We start from the raw sequence: 22,436 nt of genomic DNA on the forward strand, positions 1-22,436 counted from the left end.
GGGGAGGGTAGCGAAGACTTTTCTCTTAAAGCTTCAGTTCTACTAAGTACTGAACTCAGCAAAGTGCATACTCTAGCTCAGTGAGAGTATTCATCTGAAAGAAACACAAGAGAATGTGGGCTTTAAGCCAGTAAAATAATCAATGATCTGGAATCTCACAGAATAGACCTACCAAACTGGTTTTGCAACTGCCAGTGCATGAAGGCAGAGATAAGTACTTAACTTGGTTGCAGTTTCTTATAACGGAATCAAACTTTAGTAGATTTTCTGTATTATCACTATTGATATTTCTCTTTCCTGCCAAATAATTCCTTTCTGGATCTCAAAGGAGCCTTGCTATTTATCAGAGCCATCAAAAAATCTGGAGATCAGATTGGAAAAAGGGTGTTAACACTGAGTAACATATTTTGCTGCTGATATAGATGTTTATAATCAGCTTTCATTTTTTCCTTTCTTGAAAAGCAGCAGAAGGATATCACAACCTTAAATGTCAGGGAGGTAAGAAGATAGAAAAAAAAAAGAAATTTAGGAAGCACACACTAATGCACATAAAAAAATAATTACATCCACATAGTGATGGGATTTTCATTAGCTTTAATACTCTGGAAATATCTTGGAATCACTGTAGACAGTTCTTCTACAATGTCAGCTCAATGATCAGCAACAGTGAAAAACATTAAGGTTTATTAGAGAAAGAAAGCACAAAGCAGAAAATATCATTATTTCATGCATTCACTCCTTGAATATTCCATGAAGTTTCTTGCAATCCATCTCAGAAAAGGCAGTTACCATGAAGGCGGCACAAAGAAGGTTGACAAAGGACAACCAGAGGGACAGATTTGATTATTTAAAAGCAGAAACTAACTAGACTAGAACTTTTCAGAGTAGCTGGGGAACAAAACCTGTAAGAAAGAGGAAAGAAAAGAAAGGTCATTTAAAAAAAATAAATCCAAACCCACATGAACAGGACAGGCAATGTGTATAGGCAAAAAGTTACTACTTCTTGTAGAACAAAACCTGCCATCATCACATAAAATAACCAAGGAGCAGGCATACAACAAAGGAAGAACTTTTGCCCCTGCAGTGCACACTTACATCATGAAACTCCATGCTTGCTGTCACAGACTGCTGTGGAGCCTAACAGGACACCTGAATTCACACCCAGGTTAGACAAAGCCATTGCTGAAAAGGGGTTATGTGAGGACACTTGGAGGAACTTTAGCAGAAGGCTACTGCAACTTAGAGGTTCTCCTCATGTGACATACTTTAGAAGCTAAGTACTTTTGCGTGGGTCACCAACTGGGCAGTTTTATTCTGGAGGCATGGTGCACAGCTCTGCTGAGACTGCAGAGATGCTGACACATCTCTAAAGTAAAGTAGCCTCACTAAATCTGAAACTTGTATTTCAGTAGTAATAGGACTTAATTACTGACTGCATTAATTTGTTCCATGGGGAAACAAACAGGTTTTGCGGAAGTGGAAAAGCCGTTGTGTCTTATCACTTTAAGGTTTTTTGTTTGTTTATTAAAAAAACCAAACAAACAACTTTCTGTATACTTGACATCCTTTTAGAAGCAGAAACCAGCTTTTGGAGAGACCAAATTCCACATAGTAGCTCTGGATCTCTCAAATACTAAAAACACCATAAATCCCTCCTCCTGAATTTCTGAGAGGCACATACACAATCCTTACATTGGAATGAATAAGGAGTTAATGGAGTATCAGACTTCATATTTAAAGAGCCAACATACTTCTAATGAAGTTTAACAAAACAGTATGACAAGGTTTCTACTGGATAGTATGACATACAGCAGTATGACAAGTTTTACTGCACTAATAAGTATTATCTGAATAATCTATTTGGCCTCAGGAAAAAAATGCTGAACTCCTTTGCTATTTTATTTAAAAAGTACTTATCATCTGTTTTAAGATCCCCCTCATACACTAAAAAATGCCTTTTTAAGTACTCAAATAAAACAAATTCAAACAGCTTTTTAAAAACAGTATTTAACACATTTATAGATAATGTTTCTTTATTTTAAACTAAAGCCATATATAGAAACTGAGATAGAAGTTAAATTCCCCATAATACTTAACTGCTGCTTAAATTACTCAATACCTGCATATATACATTAAAAGACAGGGCATACAAAATTACTATCTATACAGACAAAGATGGACAGAAGTTAAATCCCCCAAAACCACAAGCCTTATTTTACTGTGGGACAACAGAGACAAGAGGAAAGCAAGAACTGGGCATTCAACTGGTCTAATTTTTACACCTGCCAAGAATCCAGACTTGGGATTTCATACACAGAAACTCCAACTCCTACTGGTACAGAACCTCATAGTCTCTGTCCCTATTCACTGCACTCAGCTCCTCCCGCATACCCCACAAAGGGGAAAAGAAAAAAAAAAAAAGAAAACACAAAATCGAGATTTGAATCACTTAATATGCTTAAAAAATAAAAACAAACAAACAAAAAAATCAAGCCACTAAAACATCGCCCCCCAACCCACTAGTGCTCACTAGTAAGAGTAACACTGCTGTCTTGTATTTCCTTCCATTTGTACGAATATATTGTTGTTTAAGTGCCGTTTTAATGTACAAAGGGACAAGACAAGTGTTTGTCAAAATATCATGAAATTCCTTTGGGTACATTAAATGTTCAAGAAAACATTGCAAGATTGATGCTTAATCCAGCAACACAGTACTTAGTGCTTCATAACGACTCCTCAAGACAAGTAACAAAAGTAGGCATGAAAGTTAGTTTTTATTGTAAAATAGTCTTAAAGTCTCAAGGTGTATTGAAAACTGTAGCTTCTCACAGAAGACAAATCAAAGGGGCTCTGGAGTGCCAATGACAAAAGGAACTGTGACAGTTAGCATAATGCATATTTTACTGACAATTTATTTGGAAACCGTTAGAAAGCTGGTGGAAAAAAAAAGATGTGATTTGCAACGTTATTTTTGTAAATTTAAGATGATTACCACTCCCAGGGGGAGATTTGGGGTATGGTGCATTAAGAGACAAAAGAACTGAATCGACAAAACAAAGAATTACATCATTGCTGTGCTGTGGCAACATAAATAAAATAAGAATAATCACACTTTTAACCTGCTGTATTTCAACTTCATAGAGAAGGCACTAAATAGAAAAAGTATTATTATGTACAGTTATCAATATTGTACAAGAATATAAAGACGTTCTTCAGTTTGTTTGGAACCAAAGGAAGTGAGTGGACCCTGTGAATTTGTGGGTTAAATTTACTTAGACCGGAGACCAATTTGCCTCTTGGAGTATGGAGGAAAAAGAATGAGGAAATTGTACCTGTTAGAAAACTTGTATTTTTTCACTTCCAAATGAAACATGAACAAAGAAATGCTAAACAAGTGACTTAAACATGGCCTTAATGTTTTCATCTTAAATCCTGCCACCTAATAAAAGGTGGTAAGACTTAGATGAACATCATCTCAGTTCCTTTCTCCACAGGAAATTGAGTTGTGTCATACTGGCTAGGGTGCAGATGATGGCATTAGCCAACGAGCTAAGCAACAGAAGTTACAGCTTAAAGTGCAAACTCAAAAATCCTGCATGAGTATTATCAGGAAATCTCTCAGCATACAAAGAAGATTTGGCTATGTAAACAGGAAGCGTACTGCTGTGCCTACACCCCTCTTCATAAAATGAAATATTTTGGATTTCTCATTTGACCTTAAGCTCCCAAACAGCATGAAGATGCAGCTCTATGCTCACACAGCAAAAAGACAACCATACCGACTGTATTTGTGAGGAAACTTCATTAAGTCTGTTGCCAAGCCTTACATTTACGCCTACAAGAATTTGCTTGTAGACACGCTTCTGTGTTTTCAAATCAGTGTATCTGTCTATTTTCTGATTCAACCAGTCATGGTAGTAGATTACAAAACAATGTATGTACAAGAACTATGAGAATTTTAAGATGTTTGAAGTACTTCAGACAATCTATATCTCAACACTCTAACAAAGCTAAGCTTATAACCCCACTTCCCTAACATTAAGAATCTTTCAAAAATGGTAGTTTTGCTATCTTTACATACCTGTAAGCATAGCAACTTGAACTGAACGTATTTATTTAGTCTCTGTATATATGGAAATGAAGGTAGTATTACCATCTTCAACTATTTGGTTTTGTTTCAATGCGTATTTGCACATGCATGTATAAACACTAAAATAAGCCATCCAGTCTAATATTCAAAACTAAGAAGGGGAAAAGAAGAAAAACAAACAAATAAAAACCCCAAACAACAACAAAAAAAACCAAACACCACCAAAACAAACAAACAAAAAAACCTCCACCAAAACCACACACCAAAACACCCACCCAAGATGGTTATTACGACAGAACACGTCCATTTCAAATCACAATGATGACACCAAAGTAAGGAGAGTACCAGAAGGAACCCTCTGAGGCCTCACTTAAAAGCCTCATGACAAATATTAAACTATAGAATGTCTTAAGGATGTATTCTTTCTAGATTTCAAAGTTCCACATAGACATGTACATTGATGTAATGTAAACTTGAAGACATGAAAGTAGACTGCAAACATTTCTTTTTAAGGTGAGAAGGAACCAATGGGATCAACAAGCCCAGCTAGTGCTGAATGGGAGTTTCAGGACTTAATACTTCAAGTCTGACAGGTATAAGTGAATGGGACTTCATCCTGGGCGGGGGGGGGGGGGAGGGATCCAAACAATTTAAGAGTTTCTACAAAGGAAAGTCCATCACAGTCTTCAGGAAATATCTTACTAACTTAACAGTTGCACATTTCTAATCTTAATTTGTATAGCTTCTGCCACCACTTGGATCTTCATATGCCTTGGTCTATTAGATAAAGAAACTTTCCACCAAGAGTCTTTTCTGTGATATAAATAAATCTTTAACTTTCTTTTCAGATTAAGCAATTGCAAAAAATTGCAAAATGCTTTATGGTGTTTGTGGTTTCCAAGGGGCTTGAACAATTTTCATATGCTCTTCAGATGTTCAAAGGGTCTTCTTCTCTGACCCTTCACAATCTTTCAGCATTCTCCTGAAAACAAGCAGCAGGACCACACTCAACACCCATAAATGCAACAAATACAGCCAATATCCATAAATCCCTTCAACTTACACTTGCAGAGATCATACATTTCTGGCATTTGTCAGTCTGGAAGCCCATGTTCATCTTATTAAATGTACTCATCTTCCTCCTCCACCAACCAACTACTTTTCACAGTCAGTGTTAACTGGCCTGTAGACACGCCACATTCGCTATTTCTTGACTTGTTGAAAATGTCCCCAAACTGATTATGCAAGGGCAACAGAGAGTGATGTTTGCTGTGATTCTAACAATTTTATTTTCAACTCTCAAAAAAGAAAAGCAAGTCTTCCAACACAGAAGGCTCACTGTATTTTTTAAAAACAAAAAGCAGCAGCAAGAGAATTCCCTCTAAAGACTAGAGCAAAGCACTGGCAGTTGTCAAGGAGAAACTACACTGAGAAGCTCAAGTACATTCACTTCCTTGCTACTTGAGTTGTACTGAATTACATCAACAAATTCATGAAATTAAGGTAACATATCCTAATATCCAAGCTGTACAATATACACAGTTAGTAATTCCTGGATGGAGATTTACGAGTCAAAAAACACCTCTTCAGGCATTCAGGATGCTTACAAAATTACACTATTTTCTCCTAGTTTTACCAGCAGGCTCGGACAATAATATGCTGAAACTGGGGGGGGGGGGGGGGGGGGGGGAAGAGGAAAAGTAGTACTATCCATATTACATTTCAGTAGAAGTATGTGCATATGGTTAATCAAAAATCATTACTCCCAAAAATTATTTTAACCCCACATACTTTGTTGTGTCTTAAAACAACTCCTGTTTATCTGGATTTGTTACCAATGAAAGGTAGTAATTCTTTTCCTCAGGTCTGTTTTGAACTATTGGACCTCTGCCTGGTCTCCACTGTCTGGCTCCTTAAAGCACAACTCAGATGGAGAATCCAACCCATAAGATACTGCGAAATGCCAATCCCCAACTCTTGAAGGCATTGATCGACAATTGTGAATAAGCCTTTTGTGTGAATAACACATACCACCAGACAAGATTCACAAAAGCATCTCTGGGTAAACAGAGCAAACTAAAATCTTTATTATAAGCTAACTATAATTTTTATTAAGGAGCCATTAGATCATTTTTCTTTGTCTATACTAAAACAGACTCTTTACAGAGGTATGCAAGTTAGTACAGCTTATATTAGAAGGTAAAATATTTTACAATACTTTATGAATGAAGTCATGTATTTTTACATATCCATGTTGCTTTTAGCTGTAGCAGTCTCTCAAATATTCTCACAATTTCTGCTTTTCCCCAGAATAAGGAGATTTTACCTCTCCTACAGTAAAGCTCAAGTCTTACTTATTTCAAACTTTCCCAGAAGGTAAGTTCCATAGCTCTCTAACTTCCCTGTGTATGTAGGCTAACTAGTAATTCACAAGAGGGGCAAGGAAGGGTAACTCAATTTTTTCTTCAAGTATCAGTGTACAGCTTGTTTTAAAAGAGTAGTGGGTTCTAGACATGAAAAGGTTCGAGGGAACAATTATTTTTAATAGATAACCTTTGGCTTGGAGCAATCTTTTCCAAAGCAGTAAGGTCCTCCTGCATGCTTCCTGCAACTTATAAGTCATTTTAGCCTCTACACCTCTACAATATACATAGATTTAAAATAACAGTTTATACAAATAGTACATCCCAAGGAAGCCAAGTTCTTGCATTCTTCTTCCCTGCACTCCCCCTCATCATTTGTAAACAAAAGGTTAGAGGCAAGTAGGACAGAAAAGGGTGAGAAGATGCAAGGAATGGACTTAGTGAAATGTAAACTTCCTGAATGGTGCAGTTGCAACGTTCCTAAGGCCTTGATTGCACCAGTAATCTAGGAAGGCTTTTGAACACTAACATGCACCACCACAACATTGTAAACCTGTCTGTTTATTTAAATATCACCTGCATTTTTAAGAACTGATCCACACATGTTTACATTGACATTTGGCCACCTCTTGAAATGAATCAAACTATTAAAGCAGAAAAAAAAAGTTAAAATTCATCGTTATCCCTTCTTGTGCACTTTGAGTTAGCAATCAAAGAACTGAGTTGACTCAAAAAGAAAATGTCTTTACTATGAAACCCTACTCGATGTATTGCTTCTTTTACCAGGAATTTGTGCTCTTTTTGCATAGCAGTGAGAGAGGGGCAAGGGTGAGGACTTGGGGAGGAAGAATGAAGACTATTTTTATATTTGATAATTTTCTAGAAGCAACCAAGTTCTTGCCCTGGTATTTTTGCAGAAAGCAGAACAAGGTCATCATAAAAAATTATACCCTTAATAGAATAGTAAACAGGTCACCTGAGTGCCCACCTCATCTAAGATTTATTATAAAAGAGTTGCAAGGCTTAGCAGCTTTTAAATAATTCATTCCCCTGTTCCTTTCCTTTCATAAATTCCATCTTTCATCAACAACAAAAAAATTCTCAAAACAGTCATCAAATGCCTGGATGGCAGCTGTCTGTTAGAAGAGGACCCAAAAGGTGTCTTCCAAAGACAGAAGTACTGGAAGTACTTGGAGAAGAGCTGCATTGGGTTTACATGGCAAGGTTTTGGTACCAGGGAAGAGAGCTGTAAGGGTGGCTTCTGTGAGAAGGCACCAGGAGCTGACCCCATGTCGGAAACAGACAGTTCCATCTGGCTCCAAGTCAGACCTGTCACTGCCCAAAGCTGATCCCATCATTGAAACTGGTGGCTTCTCTGTGATAACATATTTAAGAAAGGTTAAAAAACACTGTGCAGCAGCTAGGAGGGAGGCGTGAGAATATAGGAAGGAAAGAGCCCTGCAGACACCAAGGTCAGAGAAGGAGGAGGGGAGGAGGTGCTCCAGATGCTGAAATAGATTCCCCTGCAGACTGTGGAGAAGAGCATTGGGAAGCAGGTTGTCCACCTGCAGCCTGTGGAGGACTGTGCTGGAGCAGATATCCACACTGCAGATCATGGAGGACCCCACACCACAGCACGTGGATGTGTCCTGAAGGAAGCTGCAGCCTGTGGAGAGTCCATGCAGGAGCAGGCTTCTGGCAGGAACTGCAGCCTATGGAGAGAAGCACACGCAGAAGCAGGTTTTCTGGCAGGAGCTGTGGCATGTGGGGAACCCACAGCGGAGCAGTCTGTTCCGGAAGGCCTGTACCCTGTGGAAGTGACCCATGCTGGATCATTTAGTGAGGGACTGTAGCCTGTGGGAGGGACCCCACACTGGAGCAGTAGAAGAGCACAAAGAAGAAGGAGCCGCAGAGATGAAGTGTTATGGACTGACCAACAACCCCCATTCCCCACCCTGCTGCACTGCTCAGGGGGAGAAGGTAGAAGAGTTAGGAGTGAAGCTGAGCCTGGGAAGAAAGGAGGGGGGGGGAGGAAGGTGGTTTTAGTTGTGTTTTTACTTCTTATTATTCTACTGTGTTATTAATTGGCAATAAATTAAATTAATTTCACCAAGTCTAGTCTGTTTTGCTTGTGACAGTAATTGGCAAGTGATTTCCCTGTCTTTATTTCAACTCACGTGCTTTTCATCTTATTTTCTCCCCTGTCCTGCTGAGGAGGGGCAGTGAGAGAGCGGCTGGGTGGGCACCTGGCAGACAGCCAGGGTCAACCCACCACAAAAGCACAGCTCAGAAGTCACTCCTCTGTGGTTCCCAAAGAAGAAGATTATTACAGAAGACAAGACAAATGTGACTCAGCTGTCATTGGAGACTTGTACATTAACTTTGGCTATAATTTGATGTGCAATTAAGCTGTCACTGCCATCAAACAATAATTTAAAGTCCTGTCCCTATTCTTCTTCCTACCCACCAACTTCCACAATTGCTTCCATTCCCAGGTTCCCCTGTGCTCTGCCAGGATAAGCACTTCCACAGCTGCGTAACAAACCAAATCAGGAAACTGCGACACGTGGAAAATTATTCACCAAAGATTAGCAGTTAGTTTAGCTCCCTGATTCAGTAGAGCACACAGCTGAGCAAATAGCAGTGCTAATACCACTTACAGAACAGAAAAGAGTGGAAAAAAGGTCTGAAAGCGGGCAAAAAAGCAAGGCGCAGGCTCTGGAGGTTTTCTGTTTGTTTAGCAGTAGAGCTGGCTTAAAACTACAGAGCAAAATGGGACTTCAGACAGATGCTTTCCAGTAACCTCCTTTGGTCAGAAATTCTGGGAGAACTACTGGACAGCTGAACCACTCTTCACTGGAGAGGGCAGAGACAGAGGTGCTAGAATAGAAGACACAAGAATTCGAAATTACTGCACAATTACCGTGACACCCAGTAGACAACACCTAGGACCACAATTCTTAAGTAGAGGTGGGGGAAAAAAGCAAATTCACATCCCAATTCACCTGATACACCGTGAGCCTGCCTTCCTCCATGGGTTTGTTTAGTAAGGGACTGGCCTAGACGGTGGTTTCATGAATATGTAACTTGACAAAAACCTGTCTGACAAAATAACCTAAGTAATCATATGCTCATTCAGTTTAAAATTAAACAGATGAACAAGAGAAAGAAAGAAGCCTGTAACAAGAGTTCCACATTTCAGAAAAGCAAGATCTAAGTAATTAAGGGAACCTGAATTTAGATGTGACTGTATATGGAGAAATTGCAAAGGTACAACAAGAGTTACCTTGAATTTCCAAGTTAGTTGCAAGAAGAACAACTGCATAAAACACAATTAAATCAGGGAGAACCGAAGAAATGATACAGAGATGCGAGCAGAGGATTGTGGAGTGGGCGGGAGGTGATGGGGGGTGGAATCAGTATTCAACTATACCTGCATATTGATGTATTTTAAGAAGTTAAGATAACCAGGTTTGGTACCAGAAACTACTAGAACTCCAACAGCACAAGAGCTAAGTCAGCTACCAGTGTGGTGCTATGACACTCCTACAGCTGCAGGTAAAGCCTAGGCACTCTTACCAGACACTGGGTAGTTTCAGCCTAATTCAGGATATTTTCACAAACATATTAATACTTAGAAAACTATCATTTTGTGAAGTTCAAAGACAAACCAAAGTAGAATTTAGAAAATAAGGACAAATGGCTTTTTAATCTCCAAGAGCCAAAAATGGAACACAGAGCAAGGAAGGCTAATGTGCAGTAAAGATGACACAGAAACAGGCACAGCCTAAAGATTAAAGTATGATCCAAACTAAAATTAATATTCAACCTCAGTTTTCAACAGTGCTACTAGTCTGAAAACAGCAGGAGAAATTCATATGAATGAGTACATTAAAAACGCAAATTATCACACTATTACACAAATAAGAGTTCCATAAACTCAAACAGGGGCTAGGACAGATACAATTTAACACTGACACTCAAACACATGAAAATACAAGACTTGGTACCCAAGATTTTTAAAGTGATCAAATCAAGGAATCTGATCTAATAACAGGGCAAATATATGCCTGTATTTAAGAGACAAAGATAATAATCCAACACAAACGCTCCATTAGGTTGACCTTAAAATCACACAATTATTTAGAACACTATTTGAAGGAAAGAACAATTAAAAGCTTAGAAATTGATAGAAAATAGGGTAAAGACAACACAGACTTATCAAATGTAAACTGCATCAGATCAGTGGATATCTCTTTTACACAAGGTGAGAGATTTATTTATTTAAAAAAACCCAAACAAAACCACCACAAAACTACAATAGATCTAATCAATTAGTCACCAGTAAAGCACATGATACCGAGCTACAATGGCAGTTTAATAATTACGGTGGAGAAGATGAGAACTTATATAGAAGTTACATAGATAAGAAGCAACTAGGAAAAGTCTTTGCTGTGAACACCCAAAAAGAGGAATGTCATTGTTTGGTCTCAAGGTCAGTCCTGTAATAATATCAATCTGATTTAACATTTCCACCCTGACTTTGGGAGAGCTTGGCTGCTACCACAGAGCAAGGAGGATTACTGACACAAAACACTGAACTTTCATCTATGAAAAGGAGGGAAAAGAAGAGGCAAGGAGGGAGAAAAAAGTATGTTTGAGGTGTCCTCACCTACACGAAACCGAAATAAGAAGGATTTTCCAAAAGCACAAAAGGCGAAGAATAATTAAAATAAGAGGTTTATTTGTCCTTGTAATTGTACAGGATCAAATCATAGAATAGTGGGTTGGAAGGGACCTCAAGGATCATCTGGTCCAACCTTTCTTGGCAAAAATCACAAATTGATTCTTCTTATTGTTACCTGGTTTATTTTTCATTATGTTTATTTGACTCAAAGGCTCTTTAAAGAAAAATAATCCTATTGGTGATACCTACTTTCATTTACATGATATCTTTCAGTGAACAAACAAGAGTACCTTTGCAAAGAGACAGTACAATGCACAGCTGACATGCAAACCTCTCTTCTTTAAGCAACCTACAAAATATCAAGTAACATCAGTAAAACCAACTATATGACCTAGGCATTGCAGCACCTTGAATCCTGCTTTGAATATTAAGCTAAAAGAAGATAAGACTTCTGAAGACATACAGAATTTCCATACTATTTTCCCATGCCTGAATTATACCAAGCAAAACATCAGCACGACAACAACATGTTGTTTAAGCTTTTGGTATCCTGTGAAATACAAGTTTGCTTTCCTGTCCTGAATTATGCAATTTAAGTTGGTAACTTCCAATTGATCTGAAAAACTATACTGTAACACAGCCCAGAGTTCATAACGTGCTGTGAAATATATTATCTTTCTAATGAAAGTTATTTGCACTTCACAGGGTGCCAGTGGGAGGTTAGATTACTGCCCAACAATACTTCAATCTCATATTAATATGGAAGAAGGTCAAGCTATTTTTCTTCAGTTTAATATTTACTTCATTGCTACTGCTTATAAGATCCCAAGACCTTTTCACCTTTTATCATACACTTGAGGAATCTGTAGCACCACATAGTCAAAAGACCACCATAAACATTGATTTCATTTAATGATTGATGTTCTCACAGAATACAATAAGCAAAGATCAAACCTGTAAACATTATTATACTACTTTTGTTTCCCCTACTTTTACTTCTAATCTCCTGAACACTTAAAAGCAAATTCAAAAAGGCTTAGAAAAGAGCTACTAAAACGACCAAGAAACCACAGAACCTCTTAGGAGAGAGGATGAGAACAGCTTGTTCAATCTAGCAAAAGGATGTGATTATTCCCAAAGCAAATCCAAGTAAAACAGTGCAGAAATGTTGAGTGAAAGGAAAATGAGCATAAACAAGTCTGAATTTCCAGATTAAATTTATTTTTAATGAGTTACTCAACCCCCAGATTAACAAGGTTCTAGAACAACCTTCTAGCAGAAACAATAAGGATAAAACCTTTTTAAAATGGAGTTTGACAAGTAGGGATTACATGACGTAACACTAGCAGGATATTGGATTTGACAAAGAAAATCCATGATACCCAATTCTCCTATATTCCAAATTTATTTATAATTACAGTTTTGAGACTATAGGAAAAAAATAGAAAGGTAAAGACATAACACTGTTTTACATATCATTCAGTAGAAAGAAGGACGGTATTGTCCTCTGTATTTTTCACAGAGGATGAATATGAAGTTATTTACTATTACAGGAAACTGCAAATTGCTGTAGCGCTTCTGCCCATGAAAACCCAAGAGATCTGTACAAGTTCAGTGACCACAGCATCATATTTTCCATTGTAGTAAAGACAATATTCATGAAGCAGCTGGTCTCTTATTAATAGAATTCATTTATCTTATTCATAGCAAATGAAGCATGTAGTAGACAACAAGCCAACTGGCCCATTAAGAAACAGATTAAGTTTGACCTTTTCAGAAATCAGTTTAGAAGTTTGAAAATCCTAATTTTAAAAAATGCACAACATTTTCTTAAAGCAGAGACATCATTTCATATGGCATTTGAAACTCAAACCCACTCCTTTGGTAACCTGACATAATCCAATTACAAAATTTCTCTAAAGAATACCTATTTCAATATTAAGGCACAAGAACACACATGCTGAGTCATTCAAGGACTTTATTGACACAGTAGTCGTTACTGACAGCGTGGGAATTCTATTGCAGGGATTTTTGGTTCAAAATGAAAGAACATGTTAGAGACAGAAAATACTGCGCTCTGTAACAGTCTGCTACACAGTAGCATTTGTTTTCTCCATATATTTGGCTAAAGGTAACATGATAGAGACTGCAGCTGCTTTAAACACTAGAGGAAGCAATTAAGCTCCTTCTCTGGCCATGAACCAGCTTATCTCTGGTATCTCTGCATGAAAGGCTGAACACTGTTGGAATTGTTCTTGAAAGTTGCATCCATAATCCATAGGTAACTCAGACATCAGCAGAAGTTGCTGATCAGAAGTAACAGAACAGCGAGGAAGCGGATGACTTCAAAATATTAATGCCAATTACTGAGTTTCAACTTCCTTTTAGCGGGAAACTTTTTTCAATTGGTAAGTGAATCATGTATTTAGAGACTAAAGTATAACCTGTTGTAATGCCCTGCCTCTCACCCAACCCTAACACAAAAGGCAAGTTATGCATTTTTGTATTATATGACTAAAACAACTAAAAGCAATCCATTTTCAAAGGCAATGTGAGTTATTTCTGAAATTCTTACTAGTAAGCTCTACTTTTAGAATTCTATGTTTGCCATCATAGTATCACATGGGGAATATGAAGAGTAACTTGGTTTACTTAAAATCTAAATTAATAAAAGAGAATGACTGCTATCTAACTTCAGTGGTTATTATTCAATTAACTCAGTCCTGCTCCAGTTAGAATCTGGAAAAGACATTGTAAAGATATAATCTCATGAAAATATGTGAGGCCAAGATATCTGGGAAAATGCATCTCTCCGGAAAGATAAAGGGGCTTTTTTTACATGAAAAAAAATTCCCAAGAGAGATAACAAGATCATAGGTTCTTATGCTGTAATTTTGTCCTTATTTTTTTTTCCAGCCAGCTAGCACCCAAAATTTCCATACATAAGACAGGTTCATCACTGTATTTTTATAATTAGCTTTATGAGAGAAGAAAATCACCCCTGAAAAACTATATATAAAAACAGTTTCAAGACAGTCTTTTCTGTGTGAAATTTCTATAAAACCCTGGTAAAAATACCCCCTCACACCCCTCTGGAAAAGATGGCATTTCCATCTTGTGCCTGTTTCTCTGTTTCTCCATGTGTTAAGTAGTAAAATAAAACTACTAATGATTGCTAAGTTAGAAATTCCTGAAGATATCTGTTAAATCTTGTTTATATTACACCACAGCTCTGCATTACTGTTTGCATCACATTAAAACACTTTAAGAGGTACAGCATTACTTGAAACAGCTGCAAATCCACTGAACTTTCAACCGTTTAACCCAAAACTTATGTAGTTCTCATCTTTGAATACATGAACTTGTTGCTAAAATAGGACTTAAGATGGAGAGAAGGCCTCAAAAATCAGAGGGAAAAACTGAAGGCTTCTGCACAGCAATAGGCCATGAGGTCACCTGTACGAAATGCATATTACTTTTTTGGATTGTTTAATACAATATACATTAACTTTGCCAGAACAGTAGGCCTATTATGGAAATTAAAAGCATACAAGTATTTCTATAACGAAATTTCCTATATAATCTATATGACAATGCCCTAGACTAGGTTGCTTTTTCACAAGGCAACTACAAAGAAATCACAAAGTAGACTTGCAGTGGGTTGACCCTGGCAGGATACCAGGTGCCCACCAAAGCCCCTCTATCACTTCCCCTCCTCAGCTGGACAGGGGAGAGAAAATAAAACAAAAGGCTCATGGGTCAAGATAAGGACTGGGAGAGATCACTCACCAACCACCTTCATGGGCAACACAGATTCAACTTGGGGAAATCAGTCTAATTTATTACCAATCAAGTCAGAGTAGGATAATGAGAAATAAAACCAAATCTTAAAACACCTTCCCCTCATCCCTCCCTTCTTCCTGGGCACAACGTCACTCCCGATTTTCTCTGCATGCTCCCCCTCCGAGTGGCACAGGGAGATAGAGCATGGGGGTTGTGGTCAGTTCATCACATGTTGTCTCCGCCACTCCTTCCTCCTCACACTCTTGCCCTGCTCCAGCGTGGGGTCCCTACCACGGGAGACAGTCCTCCACAAACTTCTCCAATGTGAGTCTTTCCTGTGGGCTACAATTCTTCACAAACTGCTCCAGCATGGGTTCCTTCCCCGGGCTGCAGTCCTTCAGGCATAGACTGCTCCAGCGTGGGTCCCCCGTGGGGTGTGACCCGTGGGGTCACAAATCCTGCCAGAAAACCTGCTCCAGCATGGGCTCCTCTCTCCATGGGTCCTGGCAGGAGCCTGCTCCAGCACAGGCTTCCCACAGGGTCACAGCCTCCTTCGGGCACCCACCTGCTCCGGCGTGGGGTCCTCCCCAGGCTGCAGGTGGCGATCTGCTCCACCGTGGACCTCCCTGGGCTGCAGGGGGACAGCCTGCCTCACCATAGTCTTCCCCACGGGCTGCAGGGGAATCTCTGCTCCGGTGCCTGGAGCATCTCCTCCCCTCCTTCTGCACTGACCTGGGGGTCTGCAGGGTTGTTGCTCTCACATGTTCTCATGCTTCTCTCCCAGCTGCAATTGTGCAGTTTTTCCCTTCTTAACTCTGTTCTCCCAGAAGCACTACCACCGTCGCTGATGGGCTCAGCCTTGGCCAGTGGTGGGTCCGTCTTGGAGCTGGCTGGCATTGGCTCTGTGGGACATGGGGGAAACTTCCAGCAGCTTCTCACAGAAGCCACCCCTGTAGCCCCCCTGCTACCAAAACCTTGCCACGCAAACCCAATACAACACTACTAGCAAAAAGTACCGGAAAAATAGACTTGATGTTTTAACCGAAAACAAGCTGGAATCAATGAGAAGGAAAATTTTCAATTCTGCTTCAGGAGTACAGCTACAGGCAGACATCGCTATGTGAAGCATTTAAGCATATGAATTTTAAACATGCATCTGAAAGATCTATTAAACTAGGTGCCTGAAGAAGTTATGAAATCAACAATCACTTAATCATTAAGAAGGCCAGTTGTAGCAGGAGATTTTTTTCTAAAAACTTTTTTTTTCCCTTAATTCATAACTTAACAACAAAGAAACTGTACTCCAGGTGCAAAGAAAACTAAATGCTCCTACTTAATTGTGCCTACACACAGAGTGAAATCTCTGTCAAAGGATAACTTTTTAATGTAATAAGAACACCTATTATATGCATAAAATAAGCCTTTCAAGAGACAGTAATGTATTTAGTAACTCAGTTGATTTGAAAAAGAAAATGTAGTCTCTCTCTGCAAATACTAATTGTAGGACAAGGCTGAAGTAGGTACGATGGCCATAAAAATGTGATGCTAGCACCTAACTAAAGAGGATCATGTAACCTGTGCTCTTCTGGGGTACTCCCAGAGTCTTACATTTTTAGAAAGAGAAGGAAACAGTGCAAAAAAAAAAACCTCTAGGAAAATGCTGCTGAGGATTAGATATCAATCCTAGCATTATCAGCTCTCACTGCATTCACAATAGTCAACTGCTGCTTCATGGAGCACAGTATAACAGCTCTGCATACTACTTTGGAAAACAGCACTCTTCAGAATGAATGTAGGAAAACCACATTAAAATAAAGTCCGACCTTATCTTGGGACTGCTCCAATTAAAGTGCAAAATGTCTGCATACTACATTAAACATATTTGTTCTACCTTCAATGTACGTGGAATCTCTTGTCACATATTTATAAACATTGCATTTTTACAGTAACTTCTTAGATACTGGATTCTGCACAAATTAGTAGTTTGTAACTTTTGTGATATAGAAGTTTAATTCCACCTGAAAAACAGTGCACATACTGTAGTTTCATATAAATCTTACATTTAGGCAAATTTAAAAGATTATAGTAATTTCTAACTGGATTAAGCCAGCTTCACGTTCTCTTCTCTAAACATGGTCAGGAAGGACCAGTTCCAAAACTCATTTCCACTGAAGCTCTGCAGCACAGTTCGGATTTTTCCTCCAACAGAACTGATTTTCCAAACTGATATGTAAATGAAAAATCCTAGATCACCTAACGAGATAAAACATGGTAAATAATGCCTGTTGTTCTCCAGGGCTTGTAGGTTATTAAATATTCAAAGATCAAATCATAAGAGTTCATCACTGAAATCAACTATTTACTACACTGTTTGATTAGATTTTCAAAGACAATTAAAAAAAAGAGAAAAAAAAAAAAAGCCTTGCACAAGTATTTTACACTCCACTGATTTTAAAGCTGAGTAGGAGTAGCTAGTATGCTTTAATGGGTCAAAAGTTCTCTACTCCAGGAAACATACAATACTGCTATTTGCCATAACAGGTACACGGTCCTAGCAGCATCTACACCAGAGTCTGTACAATATAAAGCCAGGTTTTCTATTTTGTTGAGAAAAATCCAGACAATTCCCCAGTTGTCCTAACACAGGAACTAAGGCAGTATGCTCTGGAAGGCATGGTCACAAAACTAAGGGATTTGAAATGAACAAAAGGAGAAACATTTCTTACTACACCAGACCAGACCTTATTTGCCTAAGGCTAAAGGACACTATAGCACAAAGTATTTTAAAGTTGCACATAGAATACAATAAACATTGTGTCAAACACAACATTTGAACTAAAAAGTTTTAAAAGTCAGGAGAACTTGCAAGGTAAGTACTCATTACTTGAGATAGAAATACTGCTTATCCTTGAAGAGGGAGAGAATTATTAAACATGTAGATATAGGGTCTAAGTCTAGCAAGGACTCACAAGTATTCTTCACAAAAGTAATGGGATTACTCACTTCAGAATCAAGGTCTAAATTACTTGTCAAGAGTGATATTCCTTCCACAGCAGTCTGTCTTTGACAACTTAAGAAGCTGTATTTGTTCCTATTTGATCTAGAACAAAAAGCAGTCAATTTCCAGTGCTAGTCCAGGTCAAAAAAGTACCCATGTGGTATCCTAACCTGTCACTGCTATTTGTGCATCCCATCTTATAGGACCAGGTTTGTAATATTTAAGTTTAATAAGAACTTAGATAATTACTACTTAAAACAAGCTCAAACTTCCTGTTTTATGGAGAAAACTTTTTAGCAAAGAGAAAGACTTAAAGTACAACTAAAAACCAAAAATGTACCATTGAGTTTTTAGCTACATATGTACACATATATGCACATTTTCTATGTATTCTATCATCTCACATTCTGTGGGCATGGATACAGGAATTTTTGAATTTAATACAAATTCATGTAAGATGCTAGGTTTGTATCCAGCTACTCACTAAAACAGAGATGTGTCCAGAAATACAAGCACTTATATGAAAAAGGTCTCAAAAAGACAGCAGCTGCTTTATGTAAATGCAATGCTGTAAATGATCTATGTACAGTCGATGCATGAACAAGTACAATTAACATTCAGTCCTACTGTTAGCCAAACAAAATCTTCACAGTTTGACCTCCTATCCCAGGTAAAGAGACAAACTTTGGGTTTAGACTCCAGGTTAGCATCAGTTAAGTTTCTTATGAGCTAAGGAGCTCATAGTAACACCTGTTCCCTGTCCACATAAAAAGCAATACTGCTACCCTTCACCCCACAAAAACTAGCAGACCACGTCAATGTGGCAGATATTTTTAAGGATTAAAGTGATTCTTTTCCTTGAACATCTCACGTTGCAGCACGAGAAGCGCTAAGTTACTTCTCTGCTCCACCTGAAGGAAAGCTCTGGGCAACAGGCAAGAGAGATGCAAAGTGACTTAAAGACAAGAAGTAGGTGGCAAGGAGTTACGGGAGTGGAGGGCAAGCCGAGTCTAGTAATGCTCGTGGCAATTCCTAGTTTTCACCTCACGCTCTTCAAAGCGTGAGGGCCGTTTTCACGCCCCGGGAAGCTGTCAGTGCCTCAACCCACGGCGCTCTAGAAGCACGGGGCTGCTCGCCCTTATCTCTTCTTTCAGAGCCTTTCAAAATACATAAAAGTTAATCTAACACGGCGGGGGAGAGGGGGGGAGATGAGGCGATATAGAATCTCTTCACGTAAATTCACTTCAGCGTCTTGCTTTGCCTGTTTATTACGGACGCCTCCCTTACCTAAAGATGCCCAATTAGCCGCCAGCGACCCAGAACGAGACCCCTGCCCCCCCCCGGCAGCCCTACACGCCTGGTCCGGCCCGGCCCGTCCAGCGATCTACGCCGCGGCTTCCAGCCTCCAGCCCCCAACCCCGAGGCCGGGCTCTCGCCCGCTCCCCGGGCGGGACCCCCCCCCGGCTGGCCCGCTCCCCCCGCCGGGGAGGGGGAGGGCGCGGCCGGGCCGGCGGGCCGGGGCAGGGCCCCGCGCCGCCCCCGCTCCCCCGGGAAACCCACCCAGCCCCGCCGCAGGCGAGGGGAGGCGAAGCGGCGGGGAGGGAGCGGGGGAGAAAGCCGACGAGGCGCTTCTCAGCGGCTGCCGGCAGGGGAGCCCGCTCCCGGCGCCCATTCAAACAAAAGAAGCCCCTTCTCCTGCCCCGCCGCCCCCGGCTCCCCCGCGCCCCGGCCCCGCCGCCCGACTCACTTCGCAGGGCCCCGATGAGGAGGCTGCCGTCCTTGATCAGCTCCTTGATGAACTTGTTCGTCCTCTCCAGCTCGATCTCGTGACACTTGAGGCGCTCCCTGAAATCCGGGCTGTCCAAGTAGGAGTCGCTGAACTCCAGCGTGGGCAGCCCCATGGCAGCGGCGGCGGCCGCAGCCCCCCGGCCGGCAGCGAAGGGGCGGGCGGCTGAGGGAGGGCCGCGCCGAGAGACGGCGCCGAGGGCAGGCGGGCAGCGGCGGAGAGGAGAGGAGACGAGCCGAGGCGAGGCGAGCCGAGCCGAGGCGCGGCTGCCGCCCCCCCGGAGGGGCTCCCGACCCGCTGCACCGGCCCCCTCAGCGCCCGCCGCGAGGCAGACGGCCGGTGGCGGCGGAGGCGGCGCGCTCCGGTCGCTGTCAGCCAGCTACATGCTGCCCGCGGGGGCACCGCGGGCTCCCAGCGCCGCCGCTCCGCCGCTTCCGGCAGCGCTCCCTCTTCCTCCCTCCCCGGCCCTAACTTCTGACTGAACCTCCCCCGGCCCGGCCGAGGAAGCCCTCCTCCCGGCGCGGCATGCTCACACGCCGGGGACGCGGCCCCGGCAGCGCCCGCCCCTCGCTCGCCGCCGCCCCCGCCGCGCTCTGCCCTCCAGCGGCGGCGCGGACGGGCCGGCCCCGGCCTCGCCTCGGCCCGGCTCGGGGCGCGGCGGCGGGCCCGCGCGGCCGCTGTGAGGGGCAGCGGCTGTGGGAGGCCCAGAGGCAGGCAGGGAAGGGGCAGGCGGGCTCGGGGGCGCTGGAGACCGGGCGCTGTGGGGAGGCGGGTTTGCGTCGGAGGCTGGCGCGGAGGAGCGCAGCCCGCCTTTGGCAGCTGCCAGCCAAGCGCCTCCTGCCTCAGCCGGAGGAGCAGCGGGTGCCCGGGCCTCGGGCAGCCGGCCCGAGCGCGCCTGCTCTGCCAGGGGATCTTCCGTGGCACCCCGGTACGGCCCGGGCCGGCCTGCCTGGCTGCGTGTGCGGGCCTGTGGCCGGGCAGTGCTGCGGGGGAGGTGGAGAGCGAGGGGAGAGGGCAGCGAAGCGTCAAGGAGCAGGAGAGAGGGAGGTGGAGGCCGAGGACATAGAAAAGAGAGGAACGTCGGTGTGCTGCCGTGGCAGCTGGTTGCTGTGAGGGGATACGGCTGGCCCAAACCCGTCCATCAGGACGGAGGAGCATCAGGAAGCTGCAAGCCCGGTTACTGCAGCGAAGTTGTGTTTTCCCAAGGACGTTGAGTGGGCTCATCCCAGTAAACACAAGCACTTTGGATGCTTCCTCTGTGTTTATCTGGAGTGGTTTCTCCAGACATACCGTGTCAGGATGCAAGTATGTATACAAATGTACGTACTGGGTTTGAGGAGAGCTGTCTGTAAACACACCTTCAAGTCAGCAGTAACGCCGCTGGAAACAGCCGTCGAGACTGGCCATAAAATAATTGTATTTCAGGATAGCCCACTGCATGCCAAAAATAGCTTTCAAGAAGACCACGATGCTTCTCTGTTAGCCATGCACATGCTCCTCCCAAATCATTCACAGTCTCCGTATTTACACAGTTTAATGCGAAAGTGGGGGAAGCTCAAAGCCGCTGCCTGTTGTACTTCCCTGATGCAATTTGTGCTCTTCACACTTTTTAACTGTTTGTCAAAACTTGCTTGTCCATATTCACAATAGATATTTGTGAGTGTCAGAAATGCAGAAAAGGGGCTGCAATTTCTAACCATGTGGCCTGTGGAATTTGTTGAAGTGAAAAAAATAATAATTGTCCGTTTTTACAAGCATGAGAGTTCCTGCCCACAGGACAATCTCTGAGCTAGCTGTCAATGTTGATATTAGTGGACCCACTGAAGACTTTTAATTCACAGTGATCACAAAACTGCTTATCAACATGTTGCCTGAGACAAATTCATTTTCTGATAATAGGAAGAATAAGACTGGAGAAGACTGTTGGGTTAACAAGTTTATTTCCTTGCTTTTTCAGGCAGTAGCATGTAATCTCACTTGTAAACTAATAAACTTCATTTAGAATCCAGTTGAACTACTAGAAGGATGTTCCAAATAAAAATTTTCTGATTATTAAAAACCTATTTTTCAGCCTACATATATTCACAGAGTCATTTTAGGCATACTTGTTCTTCTTTCAGCATCATCTGTAGCTGAAAAGATTCTTTGTCTTCTGTCATGTTTATACTTTGATGTAGTTCTAGAATGCAATAGTGTCATCTCTAAGCCTTCCGTATGACAGCTAAATAAATCAAAGCTTTCTGTCATAAAATATTAATTTCCTTCCTTATTCTCATGGTTCTTGTCTAGATCTCTAAGCTTGATTTCATCTTACTTGATCATGGTTTACTGAAATTATACACAAGATCTTGTTCAGCCATGTTAATGACTAGGCTACTGCACTAAATGCCTTTGATGAAGATTGTATTTGTCTATTTCATGGTGAAATTATTTCTGTTGCTTCACTAAGTCACTTAGATGTTTCTTTTCCTCTGTTTTCAACCAGCAGACTCCAAAGTTATAGCAGAAATAGTCCTTGGTCCCAAAAACATGTACTTAGCATTTTAGTTCAGAGCAATTATTCTGGTAATCACGATGAATCATTTCTTACTATGCAATGTTCTCCTCTTCAGAAGTTCCGTAACCACATTGCTGCTTTTGGTATCAGGATCATGAATGGAAATATTAATGAGACCAATACTAATAGTGTACTCAGCAACATTTACTAAGAACTTCTGTCCAGCCTGACA

At 41.4% G+C, this 22,436-nt stretch overlaps 1 protein-coding gene and 1 long non-coding RNA gene across 2 annotated transcripts in view; both read right to left on the reverse strand.

Annotated features, from left to right (window-relative positions):
• Positions 1-20,275, reverse strand: part of ARHGAP42 (Rho GTPase activating protein 42) — a 167,928-nt gene extending 147,653 nt beyond the window's left edge. The window contains exon 1 of the mRNA XM_069808326.1: positions 19,669-20,275. Coding sequence (XP_069664427.1) covers positions 19,669-19,822 — 154 coding nt within the window. The 5' untranslated portion in view covers positions 19,823-20,275. The remainder of the gene's footprint in view (positions 1-19,668) is intronic.
• On the reverse strand, positions 201-7,877 carry LOC138690164 (uncharacterized). Its single transcript, XR_011328984.1, has 3 exons — positions 7,644-7,877; positions 4,366-5,072; positions 201-902 (listed from the first exon to the last, which is right to left on the reverse strand). It is a non-coding gene; the product is annotated as an uncharacterized lncRNA (long non-coding RNA).
• Positions 20,276-22,436: the final 2,161 nt, after the last annotated feature.

The sequence above is a fragment of the Haliaeetus albicilla genome, chromosome 20 (genome assembly GCF_947461875.1).
Source record: "Haliaeetus albicilla chromosome 20, bHalAlb1.1, whole genome shotgun sequence".
NCBI lineage: Eukaryota > Metazoa > Chordata > Aves > Accipitriformes > Accipitridae > Haliaeetus > Haliaeetus albicilla.